The sequence below is a fragment of the Sitophilus oryzae genome, unplaced genomic scaffold (assembly GCF_002938485.1).
Source record: "Sitophilus oryzae breed Bouriz unplaced genomic scaffold, Soryzae_2.0 scaffold_476_pilon_pilon, whole genome shotgun sequence".
NCBI classification, from domain to species: Eukaryota; Metazoa; Arthropoda; class Insecta; order Coleoptera; family Curculionidae; genus Sitophilus; species Sitophilus oryzae.
This window is the reverse complement of record NW_022147058.1, coordinates 737,716-751,565: the sequence shown is the minus strand read 5'-3', so window position 1 is coordinate 751,565 and position 13,850 is coordinate 737,716. Positions and strand designations below refer to the sequence as shown.

The window sequence follows — 13,850 nt, the reverse complement described above, 5'->3', positions numbered from 1 at the left end:
TTATTTGGCACGTGTAAAACTTTCAATTTAATTTTCTCACCCCATAGTTTGAGTTCGATAACCCCATTTACTTAACCACATTACTTAAATATGATTATTAAGTTCAACTAATTCATATTATTAAAACATCTAAAATACAAATATGTATTTTTAAAATTAATTAAGTTCATCTCTCTCTTAAAATTGCTACTTCTCAAAATTTCCCAATAAAAATAGACCATATACCATATAAAATTAAATAATTGAAAGATCGGGCTACGGAAAATCACACAAATTTTCGGAAAAATTTTGACCACCTGCACACGCACACAATCGTCAATTAAAAAACTACTCTTTTTAGTATTTTAAATATTTTAATAAACGCAAAAATAGCACAGTATTTATACGGCGAAGTTATAAAAATTTGGAAGAACTAATAATGCACTGACGCACACAAAAATCAAACGAATACTAAACTTCATTTATCAAAAGCATTCGATAGTCGTGGCTCAACGGCTCAACGATAACCATTTAGTCGCACGGCGAGGTTGTCACATATGCTTTAGTATACTAATGAATGAATGATTTTATTCGAATAAAACCATTCGATAGTTGAAATCATTCATTCAGTAACCATTCGATAGTCTAATTCATTCGATAGTTCCCATCACTAGTGTCAATATGACTCCTACTAGTAGAGGGCGCCACCTACATGTGTTTTAACTGTTTTGAAGCGTAATAACTTTTTGTTTGTACCTGTATAAAACTACCGAGTGAAAAAATATACATCTCTGTGACTTTTTACGTAAAAAATATCTCTTTGTAAAAATCGCTACGAGCAACCGTTCTTAAGATATTTAGAATGGAAATAGACAATACATGGCATTATTGACGAAAAATAAACACGCGCGTTGAGAAGATAGTTATTTCACTAAAATAATAAATTTGGGAAATTTTTATTTTTTTAAATTAATCATAATTTTTTCTGCAAAAAATGATGATACAAAGGTTTCTATTGAACTTTTAGCACAAAAACATTTCAAATTTATGATTTCAGTCTAATAACTATTTAGTCAACATGTTTAATTTATGTCAATGATGAAAGGTATTGATAATTTCGATTCCAAATATCTCGAAAACCATCAAGGCCGGTTCTCATACGCTTCATCGTGCCTTAAGGCCGGTTCTCATATACGCTTCATCGTACTTTACTACGCTTGACTTCATCGAGCGTCAAAATGTCGCGTTAAAAAGTTTTTGTGTTTTCTTACGTAGCAGTTCTCATTTGCGCTACGCCTCGCTTGACTTCAACCGGCTTGACGCCTCCAATTGTCGGTGAGCTTTCTTTCGCCCGTCTGAAGTGCAGCGCTGCTCGATCAAGCAGAAATGTGAATCCCAATGCGACAAATAGGCGTGGAGGGGAGTGTTATTTATGATCACAGAACAGATTAAAACAGAACGAAATCTTCCGTACAAAAAATTAGGACAACATTTTGATACGCCATCTATGACACGGATTTAGCTATTAGTATTATATTACACCTAATTAATTTAATATACCATATGTTCGAAAAACAACGATTCCAAGTTAACTTAAAAATGACGATCGATAACATTTTCTTTGTAAAGTTATATGGTTAATGTCATCAATAGTCATTTCTAAGTTAACTTGAAGCCGTATTCTTCGATCATACAATATTTAAACTAGGATGATTCTATGCCAGATAATTTGTTTCAAGTAAATTTAAATAAACATCTTATACAATATATTTTTTAAAAATATGTTGTAAAAGATGTTTGATTTAATATACTTGCCAAACAAATATCTAGTCTATAATTGTTAAACAATACACATGCGGTAAAAATAACATTACAATATTTTCTATACCAAAATCAAAAAGTACTATCAGATTTAACTTAATAATAGGTGTATGATTAATAACACATGTGAATTGATTATATACCAGATATTACAAGGAAGTTTATAATAAAAATCATTTATTTTTTGTTATAAATTTTTATTTATTTTTTCTTTTTTCGTAGATTTCGAAATTTTACAATACAAATGCGGCTCATTAAATTTATAGGCAACTAAAAATTAAACATTACAATTATTGCTCGGATAAAATATATATATATACAACTATTTTTGTATTCTTTTTGTTTTCTAAATTTCTATACCTAGGTACATGGTAATACTAAAGTAATACCGTATGATCGAAAAAACGAAGTCAAGTTGGCTTGGAAATGACGCGGTCGATGACATTCCTCATATAATTTTACATATAGAGAGAGAATGACAGCGATATTCATTTCATAGCCAACGGTGACGCTGTTTTTTTTTCGATCATATTGTACCATACGATTACGAAAAGCTGCATCAAGCTACCTTAGGAATGACAATTGATGGCATTTAAAATGTAAATTATATTAGTAAATCTAACCAATTAATGAATATCAATCTTCCTTATCATCGATAGCCATTTCCAAGGTACAATTAACCTAACCTAACCTAGCTTTTATCGAGCAGGTTAAATTATTATAAACTAATTTCTAGGTACTTACATATAAAGAATAATTCACTCTAAATGGATACACAAAATAAAAAGTTTTTAATATAAAATAATACACTATAAAAGGCCGGGCACACAACATAAAACGTCTTTACTTTGGGAATGAACACTACGACACTCACAGCCACAAAACACATACCTCTCAGCTCTAGACAAAGTTAGGCACTGATGGCTGGCGGGAAAAATGACGAAATATTATGATGAGACGGGTGGCGGGAAGAAACTTTTCCTTCCCTCTTACTCCGCCCACGTATTTTTAAATCGACAGTGGCGCCCTCTGACAGCAGGATTTGGCAATTCTTGTTCCAAATCCTGCCATTTAAGTTTTTGCACCGTGTTTATGATATATTTTCAGTTTCTACTAGACACGTGCGCACACGTGCGGGACTAGTTGCCAAACAATGGCCCGGATGGACGATAGGAAAATCGAACAACTGATATTATTAGTTAGGGAATATGATGAATTATTTGATATGGGTAATAAAAATTACAGCAACAGTTGAGGAGGTATGACATATGGAATGATATTGGGAACAAAATTGGAGAAAGTGGTAAGTTAGTTTTAATGATATAGGTAACTAAATTAAATTTTGTGTTGCAATTAAAGTCACATGAAAATCGTTTTTTTAACAAGTGTAACTAAATACAGGGTGAGTCTTAAATAAGTGCAAATATTTTCAGGGCTGGTAGATCTCGATAAAAGAAACATATTTTCTCTTCAACCATTTTTCAAATAAGTCCAAAATAACCGAGTTACTTAAGTTTGAAAATTTAAAAAATATATTTTTTTTTAAATTTTGAGAGCCACCGGATTTTTTCTGTATTTGCAGCCCTTTTAGTGCCGTAACCATAGAGAAAAGCTGTAACTATTAACTATGGTAATATTAGAGATTAATAAATTATACAGTGGGAAAATTTGCAGGCAGTTCTAAAAATATACAGGGAAATTTAAAAGAAAATGCACGATTTTCAAAATCTTTTTTTCAAAAAAAACTCATAGACGTGTTCCTGGGGTCGAAATATACCAGCCCTGAAAACATTTGCACTTATTTAAGACTCACCCTGTATAGTGCTACGAGATAAAGATATAAAAATAAGCTCGAAAATAAGAAATTATAACTACAGAAGTTTTTGCTTTATTAAACAGTCAATATTTACAAAACTAGAACAACACTGTATAAGCAATTTTCAAAAGAAAAAAGTAGATTAAACAGGATTATTTACTATAGGAATACCTGCATTAATTTGATTTTCCTGCCATGGAACAGCGCCTTCAACTGATGAAAAGTAATTAGTAAATTTTTCGCGAATTTCTAAAGCAGTATTGGATGGTTTTCCTCCAATGTTGGGAAGGTCAGTAAAAATAGCCCTATCACTGTCTTGTTTCTCATCAACCAGGAGGTGAATTGATTTATCGTCATCTCTAAGAAAATTGTGTAAACACAAACTTGCTAAAACAATTTTGTCGGCGTTGTCTGGATGCACTTGTATCTTATTTAAAAATATTCTAAATTTCTGATATAAAATGCCAAAAGCATTCTCGGATACTCTACGTGCCCTCGAAAGTCGATAGTTAAAAACTTTTTTTCTGGCGGTAATCCACGTCCCGAATAAGGTCTTAATAAATAGTTTTTCGCAGGAAAAGCTTCATCACCAACAATAATAAACGGAAGAGGTTCTCCGCCTTTCGTAATTGGTTTATCCTTAGGCATACCGAAAGTTCCATTTCTAAGTTGAATTCCCATAGCCGAATCATTGAAAATACCCCCATCACTGTTTTTTCCATACGCGCCGAGGTCAACGGCAATAAATTTATATTCCGCATCGACCATTGCTAACAGAACGATGGAAAATGTCTTTTTGTAGTTGAAGAACATACTTCCACTATTTGGTGGTGCTTGTAAGGTAATATGCTTCCCATCGATTGCGGCAACGCAGGCTTTTAGTGATAATTCCGTTGGTCTTGGCATTACCGTTTTTGCCATTGCGTCCCAAATAGTAACTTTTTTTAGAATTTAGAATGAGTGGGAGGGGGGTTAATTACTTCGACCTTACAGATCCATTGTGTCCCCCTTTCTTGAATCATAACTCATCATACAGTCCCAGGGCTTTGACAAAAGCCAGTATCTGGGACGGTTTTATAGAGGGTAGTTCTCCATCTCCAATATCAGTCGTACCAAAATTCATGGCACGAATGGTTGTCGTCTCGGCGCACTCAGTGATGAGGTGTACTGGTGTTTCACCATCTTCCCCACAGAATCTGCATTCGCCGTTTCTTCTTAGTTTCAATCTACTGAGGTGTTCATTGAGGAGACAGTGTCCTGTTAAAACCCCGTGACAATCCGAAGATTGTTCTTACTCAGACCCAGGAAGATCTGTGATTTTTCTTGATCATAAGCCCTCAGAAACTTCTTCGAGTGTCCTAGACCATTGCAAGATTTCCATTCCAGGTTGCGGATGGAATCTTCCAAGTTCTTGAGTTCCGCCTTGAGTTGGTTACCACTTGGAAAGCAGAACGGTTCTGGTCCAGTTAGTGGAGTGTTCGCTCCTTTCCTAGCTAGATTATTTGCTTTTTTCATTGCCTTCTATCCCTTGGTGAGCAGGCACCCAGTGTAGGAGGACTTTGTTTTCTTTGCCTAATTTATTCAGCTTCTCTATGCATTCTTTGACCAATTTCGAATTGATTGATACTGAGTTGATCGCCTTTAACGCTGCTTGACTATCAGATAAGATGGCTATTTCTTGTTTCCGATAGTTCCTATCTAAGATAAGTTGTACGCATCTCTCGATAGCGTAGATTTCTGCCTGTAGGATACTAGGGTAAGTGCCCATTGGTTCGGAGTAATTAGCTCTCGGCCCAAACACTCCGATCCCTGTTCCCGTATTGGTTTTGGAAGCATCAGTATACCAAGTTATGGTATGGTCTTTTAACTGCTGGGCAAGCGTTTCGCTCTTCCAATCCTTCTTATTGCTCAATACTACATTGACATGTTTGTCAAAGTTGTACGTTCTTGGCATATCGTCCACTGGGAGTTGCAGGAGTGGTATTTCCTTTTGAGGGTGTTCCAAGCCCCTGATCTGACAATTCTCCCAGTACTCATTCCGTTAGTGACCATTCTAATCATTGTCGCATTGGCAATCTACCAATGACAATGTGCAGTGGTGTTAGATCTAGAATAACCTCCATTGCTGCTGTTGGACAGGTTCTCATGGCTCCTGTGATGCAAACACAGAGTCTCTGGAGTCTGAGTCTCTGGACTTTGCATAGGTTTAGCCTTGCCGTCCGTTGCTCTAGTTTTGTGTACCAGGCAACTGCTCCATAAGTAATCATGGGTCTTACTATCATGGTATACATCCAGCGCAAAATGTTAGGGGAGCAGCCCCATCTATTTCCCGCCAGTCTTCTGCATATCATGAGAGCCTTTATGGCTTTGCTGGTAGTGTTCTTAATATGCCTGTTCCACAGGAGTTTACTGTCCAGGGTTATTCCCAGGTATTTAACTTCCTGTGTTGGCAGTATTTCCTTTCCATCTAGTTGGATTCTTTTCAAGGTTTTCAGACTTCGCCTTCTGGTGAATGGCACTATCGCGGTTTTTTCTGAGTTGATACTCAGCCCGACAGTCCTACACCATCTCTCAGTGATACGGAGTCCTCTTTGGATAATATCACACAAGGTGCCTGCATGTTTCCCCCGAGCGATCATGACTATGTATCTGCATACCCAATGCAGTGTATTCCCGCTAGAGTTAATTCATCTAGTAGTTCATCCACCACCAAGCTCCACAGCAAAGGGGAGGTTACTCCACCTTGTGGAGTTCCTTGCGTTGTTTTAACAGCTACAGTTTTGGTGCCCATCTGAGCCTCTGCTGTTCGTGTTGACAGCATTTCCCAAAACCAGCGAATAATAGTTCTGTTCACCCCTCTTGTTTCTAGAGATCGCCTGACCACCTTATGTGGTATATTGTCAAACGCCCCCGCAATATCCAAGAAGGCACAAATTGCTGTTTCTTTGCTATCCAGACTTGTCTGTATTAGCTCCGTTAATTGGTACAGAGCAGTTTCTGTGGATCTGCCCGTTCTATATGCATGCTGACTATCATGCAGTGGTTTAACCTTTAGATGATTTTCTCCAATATGGTTGTCAACTACTTTCTCCAGCGTTTTTAGTATGAACGATGTGAGACAAATAGGCCTAAATGACTTGGGATTTGTCCAGTCAGTTTTGCCTATTTTGGGTATGAAGATTACTTTTGCTCTTCTCCATGTGGTTGGTATATATCCCATCGCTAGACTGCTTCTTGTAATGCTTAGTAGATGGTGAGTAGCTATTTGCTGACCCTCCTTTAGAAGGGCAGGAAAGATCCCATCCACTCCTGCTGCTTTATAGGGCTGAAAGGTGTCAATCGCCCATTTCAGCTTTTGTTCTGTTATTACTAGCTTGGCCACTTCCCAATCTTCCCTGCAAGGATTGTGGGGTTCAGTGGGAGCTACATAAGTATCAATAGGTATGCTACCTGGAAAGTGTGTATAAAGTAGATTTGCTCTCTCTTCCTCTCCCTCCGTGTAGCTTCCGTCAGATTTCTTAAGTGCCATGATGGGGATAGATCCACTCTTGGCCATAGCTTTGTGTAATCTAGCTGCATCAGGAGTAGAAGTGATGTTTTCGCAAAAGGATCTAAAGTCAGACCGCTTTGCCCTTCTTATCTCCCTTCTTATACTCAGTTAATTTCTCGCTGTAGAGCTGCCATTTGCCACTGGATTTAGCTCTAAAAGAGTCGTCGGACCTCCGATCTAAGTTTGGCCAACTTCTTGTTCCACCAGGGCTTGTTGTTACTTTTTTGTATGCCTTTACTTGCGGGGCAACTAGATTCATATGCATCCAATATTGCACCGCTGACTTCCCTTGCGTACCATTCTAGATGCAGATGGTTTCTGGCCCTACTTGCATCTATACGGTTTAGGTTGTCTACGAGATTGGTGTTATACATGTCCCAGTCTGTTTTTCTTGGATTCCTTCGAGTTTCTGTTTGGGGTGTGATTCCTCCTAATTTGAACTCGATGATTTTGTGATCTGATAGGGAGGGTTCCGTTGAGACCCTCCATTGTTTCACGTAACTGATTACACCAGCACTCCCGATTGTTAAATCTAACACTTCTGCCCGCGTTTTTGTCACAAACGTGGGGCTGTTCCCTACATTGAGAACTTAAACACTCACCTCTAGTGTTAGTGTTAGTGCTTCCCCATACCTCATTGTGTGTATTGGAGTCGCATCCCATTAGCAGAGGTAGTCGCCGTTGGCTGCAGAATCGCACGAGCTCCCGTACCTCCGGAGGCGGTGCCTCCCCGTCACCCGGAAAGTAAGCAGAGGCAATCACGATGTTTTTACTGCAATCCTCGATATTAAGCTGAACCATGATAGGAACAAGATCTCGGGTTGTAAATTCTGAAACACATGTGTAGTTAATGTCCTTTCTTATAAGAATACAGGCTCGGGGAAATTCCTGCCTGTTATCATATATTACCTTTGAATTTTTTCCAGACAAACCTCTAATTTGTCCCTGATACACCCAGGGTTCCTGGGCTAGTACCATTGCATAATGATTTTTCTCAAAGAGTCTTGCTATTGTAGCGGAAGACCCTTTTGCATGGTGCAGGTTTATTTGGGATATCCCATGCATGGGGGGAAGAAGAAAGGATAAGTTCGGGGGTGGGAAGAGGGGCTGGAGTAGGACTTTGGACCTGGTTTAGGTTACTGGGGTGTGTGAGGATTCTCCCGTTGTAGAGGGATAGGGTATTCCTCATCTTCCTCTGACAACGGAAGTTCCTCCTCCGAGAAGTGGCCATCAACCTTCTCCGAGGATATACACCCTTCCACGGTTGGGGTTTGGCCCTCCGTGCCTTTCACAGTCGAGGAGCTAGTCTTCGGCTGAGGTACCTGTGAGGTAGAGGCTGGAGGATCTGTCTCCATTTTCTCTACCTGTTTAGCTTGGTCTCTTCTTAGACCTGATACCGGTGTTGTCCCGAATCTATAGTAAAGAGTGTATCCCTCTTTCTCTATTGCCTCCTTGGATTTGAGGTCAATTCCTATTGTGAGGACTTGGCCATGGCCCTCCTCCCTCGAGTTGATGATTCGCCAACACGACGTCCTTACATCGGAGTTCTGCCCCTGGATAAGGTTCAGCAGGTAGGTGGTGTCTTTCCCTTTGCTCCTTGGCAAAAAGACCGTGATGGTCGCCTCCTTAGGGATGTTTTCTCCCTTCAGGGCAACCAGTCCCGGCCCCTGCCAATTCTTAAGTTTAGGTGCCGTTTCTATCAACCAATCCGCCGATTCTGGAGATACACAGTCTATGAGGAGCATGCCCACCCGAAAGTGAATCCCCGCAAATCGCATTTGACCCACATTTTGTCCGTCATTGTGTTGCTCTCCAATCGCCACTATTTCGTCCAGTATCGCCTCTTCTAGAGCCGTTTGCTGGTCGGTGGTCAGTACAACCTCTGGATAATCCTTTGGTAGCACTGCCATTTTCACTTGTCCAGCAATAGAGGCAAAGCTGGTGATATGTCCCTGCTTGCCTCTCGGTGTTGGACGTCTTTCCATCCTGGCTTTTTTCTCTTCTTGCCGGAGCAGAGGTGAAAGGTTTTCGCTCCCTCTTTTGCCCTTTGGTGAAGATGCGCCGGCCTGTTTCTTGGTTCCTTTGCCCTCCCCTCTATGGAGGAGTACTTTCTCTTTTGCTTCCTCTGGAGCAAGTCCTGCGTGGAGCAGTCGGAGGTATCTCCGTGCTTCTGCTCCGCTAAGACCCACTCTCAGCGGATCGTCCAACCCGCCTGGTTGACCCAGGCCAGGTAGACTAAACGGTAGTCTGTGTCGCCTGTTGGGTTTAGAGGTAAGCTCCCGACCCTTGCTAAAGGAGGTGGTAGCTTGAGTATCACTAGCGCAGGACGGTCCCGCGCAAGTGTCAGCCACCTCTCCTGTAGTTTTCTTTGGGGGGTTTGACCCCCTGGAACTTTCATTGTTCCTGTTCCCAGTGTCGCTAGGGGGTTTCCCCACAGCTTCTCCGGTGGTGTTGGTGTTTTTATTTTTATTACTGCTCATAGTGTTCCCACGAGTCGCTAGGGAAAGTCAGTCCACTTCTACAGAGCCCCGCATGTAGAAGTAAGGGGTAAATACAATGGGGTGCCCCCTGATGCCCCAAGGTTGAGACCAGTAATGGCTAGTCCCCTATCTAGCCACGCATCCCTTTGACCTGGTCCCGCCATCGTAGGATTTAGGTTTTTGGTGAGGTTGTCTCCTCTTGGTCCAGGCGGTTAAGCCAAGACCCCCACACCCTCTACCCGCGAGACATGACCACAGACAGTAGAAGGTGCCTGGTTTAAATGTCTTGGTGCAATTCCCTGGCCACTACAGCCAGAGACAAGACAATGAGTGAGATGCTTCTTGGACCGAGCCAAAGTGCTAGAGGAGATTCTGCCAGCACCTGACAAGGAGCTTCCCCACCAACGACAAGGTCTTGCATCTCCTAGGGGAAGCCCAATAGTAACAGCCATTTCATTTATAATGTGGTGTATTGTAGAATGTCCAATTCGGAAACTGAATGACAGTGTTCGATAATCAACCGCCAAAAATCTAGAAATAATTAAAAAAAAAATAGAAACCAGAAAGCCGACTACAAAGGAGAAAAAAATATAAAATAAATAGATAAAGTGTCGTTAAACATATAAGGCAGTTTGTCAATATATTTTCCCTCATTTTGAGTTAAGGCTTGTTTAAAATAAACTGCGCGTCACTTGAAGTCAAACACCTTAAATTTTGGATCGTTTTTAAAAGCTCGTTGTTTCTCAATAACTAGAGGGCTGATTTTGCAGAAATTTGGATAAGAGTTAAACATATCCTCTGGTATCCTAATTTTTAATTGATGACGAAATTTAACATACCTGGTATAAGATACAGAGTGAAACACAAACTGCTGTAATTTTACCAAAACTTTAAGTGATCCGCATTTTGCCATTTTGGTGTCGAATAACAAATTTCAATTAAATAGGTATTTCTTTTTAGCCGAGACTTGCAAAAATAAATGGAAAAGCTTACGGGATGGCTTTCAAAGAGCAAACAAAAATGTAACCAAGAGTGGTCAAGCTGCCAAAAATACTAGAAAATGGAGATTTTGGGAAACGATGTCATTTCTTCAGCCATATATAAAAGGCAGAGAGTAAGGATGTTTTTTTTTTCATTTATATGAAATTATACCGATTTTATTTCCAGACACCATACAAACATCGTCGAAGAGCAGGTCACAGAACAAACTGATGTTGAATCAATCGAGTCCGACAACGAAGAGAGAGAAGAAGAAGTAGACGGTACTGAATCTCTTGATGCTCAAACTCAAAATTTTGATAGTAACCTTGTAAGTCTGACTTCTACTCGGTTTTCGCAAAACAATTCGCCATCCATTTCATCCCAAGCATCACCGCGTCCACTCCTTCAAGAAAATACCAACAGATCAAATTCTAATACCACATCTCAGAAGAATAGAAAAACATCAGATACGGTACCGCATTTATTTAAAGAATACATTGACAACAAAAAACGCAAAGATCTGGAAAAGGAAAAAAAACGGCGTGCAGAACCTACTCCTTTGATGGAATTTTTTATTAACATGGCAAGAACAACAGAAACATTTCCGCCGCACTTGCAAGCCCAAGTTAAAAATAAGGTCTTTCAAACAGTGAATTCCATTGAATTGCAAACCTTAACAGAAAAGTCACAACAAAGAAGCCTAAGTTTTACAGTTGATCCACCTAATTTGGGTTCTCATTATGCAAAAAATGTTTCGACTCCTCATTATGAATTATTTACAGCGCAGTCAACATCTGTAATGCCACGATGTCCACCACATAATTTATTGGACATATCTACAGCGCAGTCAACATCTGTAATGCCATCTTTTCCACCAAATAATGCATTGGAAGAACAACCAGTTCAAACTACACCTTATTTTACTCGTTTATAAATGTTCTAAAACAACTGATAATATTGTTACGGATTCCGTGGGTCCACTAATTTAAACTCACGATAAAATACTTAACGAATTTATTTTCTCACTTTATACACAATTACTAACTTATAACACACAACAAACTAACTATTTATAAGATTCCTTCACCAAATTGTCCGATTTTCAATTTCCACGCGGTATATTCAAATTTCAAAAACTGTAAAACTTCTTCAACTGTCGTAAGCGCTCCTTTTTTATAGCTGTGGTGAGTGTTTCGCGAACAATCTAAAATTATCGGGACGGGTCCGCCATCTACTAGTACATTCTATTGTCTGCTTCGCTTACTTGTCGACTTGATTAAGAGATGGCGCTACAACAAAATATTGTCTTCAGGTTTCTGGACACGTTGCGGTTTAGTTGCTCGCTTCTCCGACAGATGGCGCCACATACACCTTGACATTGCCCCCTTCTCAAATTTGATCGTCCCGATCAAGGTTTCCTGTCTGGTATCTCTTCAATCGATCCAGATGAACTACTTTCATCTTACTTCTAGGGCTGCGTTGAATCCGGTACACTACATCATTTATCCTCTTGATGACTGTATAAGGACCTTCCCATGCTGGAGTTAACTTTGGGGACCTTCCTTTCTTGCGCTGTGGATTATACAACCATACTCTATCGTCCTGTTGAAATCCCGTAGAATTAGCTCTGAGGTCGTAACGAGCTTTCATCCGGTCACTGGCTAGCGTAATCTTACTTCTCACGGCCTTATGAATTCCCAATAATCTTTCCTTCCTAACGACTCTTTCGAACGACCGTCCAACGTTATCTTGTTCCATTTTTCCTCCAGATCGAGTACTTGGTCCTTGTCTAGCTGCGCAAATCTTACAACGTTGACACCATTTCTTAACATCTTCACAATAATCCACCCAGTAAAAACGGTCTCTCAGCTTGCTCAGGGTCTTGTTTACCCCAAGATGGGCTCCAGTTTTACCACCATGAATTTCTTCCAATACCTGGGTGACTTTCTTCCTTGGTACCAGTAACTGAGTTGTTACGGTCCTGCCATCCGCACTTTCCCACGTGCGCTTTAACAATCCATTCTCAATCACCAGTGAATTCCACTGAGCCCAGAGAGCTTTGAAAACCAGCCCTCTGTCCGCAATATCCTGCGACGGTGGTCTCTCGCCGTTACCTTCCTTGAGCCGTAGTATTGCTCCGATGTCTGGATCTTTCATTTGATCTTTCCTCAATTGTATCGTCGTCCATTGTTTGTCAGTTCTCAATTCAAAATTCCTTACTCTGATAGTGCTTTCACGATGTTTCATTTTCTTGTCCAAGGTAGCTCGTCGTCGATCTAGGTCGTTGTCGATAATTTGTACCCGTCCTACACGGCACCCAGAGGTTTCCTCTATTTTCTCGAACACAGTCTTCTTGGTATCACCAGGTATCATCACAATTTTCGATGATCTTTCTTCCATATTTCCTGGTCTCTTCTCTTTAGATACAGAAAATTCCTCATTTCCGATTTTCAGGATGTTTCTATGGTGATCAAACGAAAACCATGTTGACTGATCACATCCATACCCATGATAAAATCATCTTCAATGTCTGCCACTAAAACGCTATGCCGAAACTCAAATTCCCTAACTCCAATTCCATGAAAGCCTCTCCCCGTACAACGGCCATTTCCCCCGTAACTGTACGTAAATACACTCTTCTTCTAAGAGGCATCATCTTCAATCCTTGCACTGAGTTAGTCCGCACCAACGATACCATAGCGCCTGTGTCCACAGTCATTCCAATTCTTCTACCATTGACCTTCCGTTGATCACCAAACTGTCAGCGGTTTTTCCTAGACTCCTAACGGAAAACATCCTAGGGGCTCTGTTTTCTTCAGCCAATACTCGCTCATTAGTGTTGATTTCCTGGTGCCTATGTTCTCTCGATGGTAAACGGAATCGCATTTGGACGCGGCAATCCCGTTTGATGTGGCCATTCCTGCCACATCTATACCAACTTATGTCCTGGGATCTTCCGATGTGCCGATGTTCTCTTAATGATGAACGGAATGGCATTTGGATGCGACAATCCCGTTGGATATGGCCAATCCTGCCACATCTATAGCACCTAATATCTTGGAATCTTCTCTGGTTCTCTGTCTGGGTGTTGTTGACTCCCTTGTTTATTAGTAGCTCACATAGTTTGACGAATTTTCTACACATCTCCTCCAAACTTCTGTGGGTACTCTCGGGCTGTTCCTCTACCGTTACCGATCTTATCTTCGGTCTAGGGATGGCGCTA

At 40.3% G+C, this 13,850-nt stretch overlaps 1 protein-coding gene across 1 annotated transcript; it reads left to right on the top strand.

Annotated features, from left to right (window-relative positions):
• Positions 1-1,792: 1,792 nt before the first annotated feature.
• LOC115886262 lies at positions 1,793-11,570 on the top strand. The gene is made up of 3 exons (XM_030905354.1): positions 1,793-3,103; positions 10,607-10,760; positions 10,814-11,570. The coding sequence occupies exons 2-3, from the start codon at positions 10,726-10,728 to the stop codon at positions 11,559-11,561; spliced, it is 783 nt and encodes a 260-aa protein (XP_030761214.1). The 5' UTR covers positions 1,793-3,103; positions 10,607-10,725; the 3' UTR covers positions 11,562-11,570.
• Positions 11,571-13,850: the final 2,280 nt, after the last annotated feature.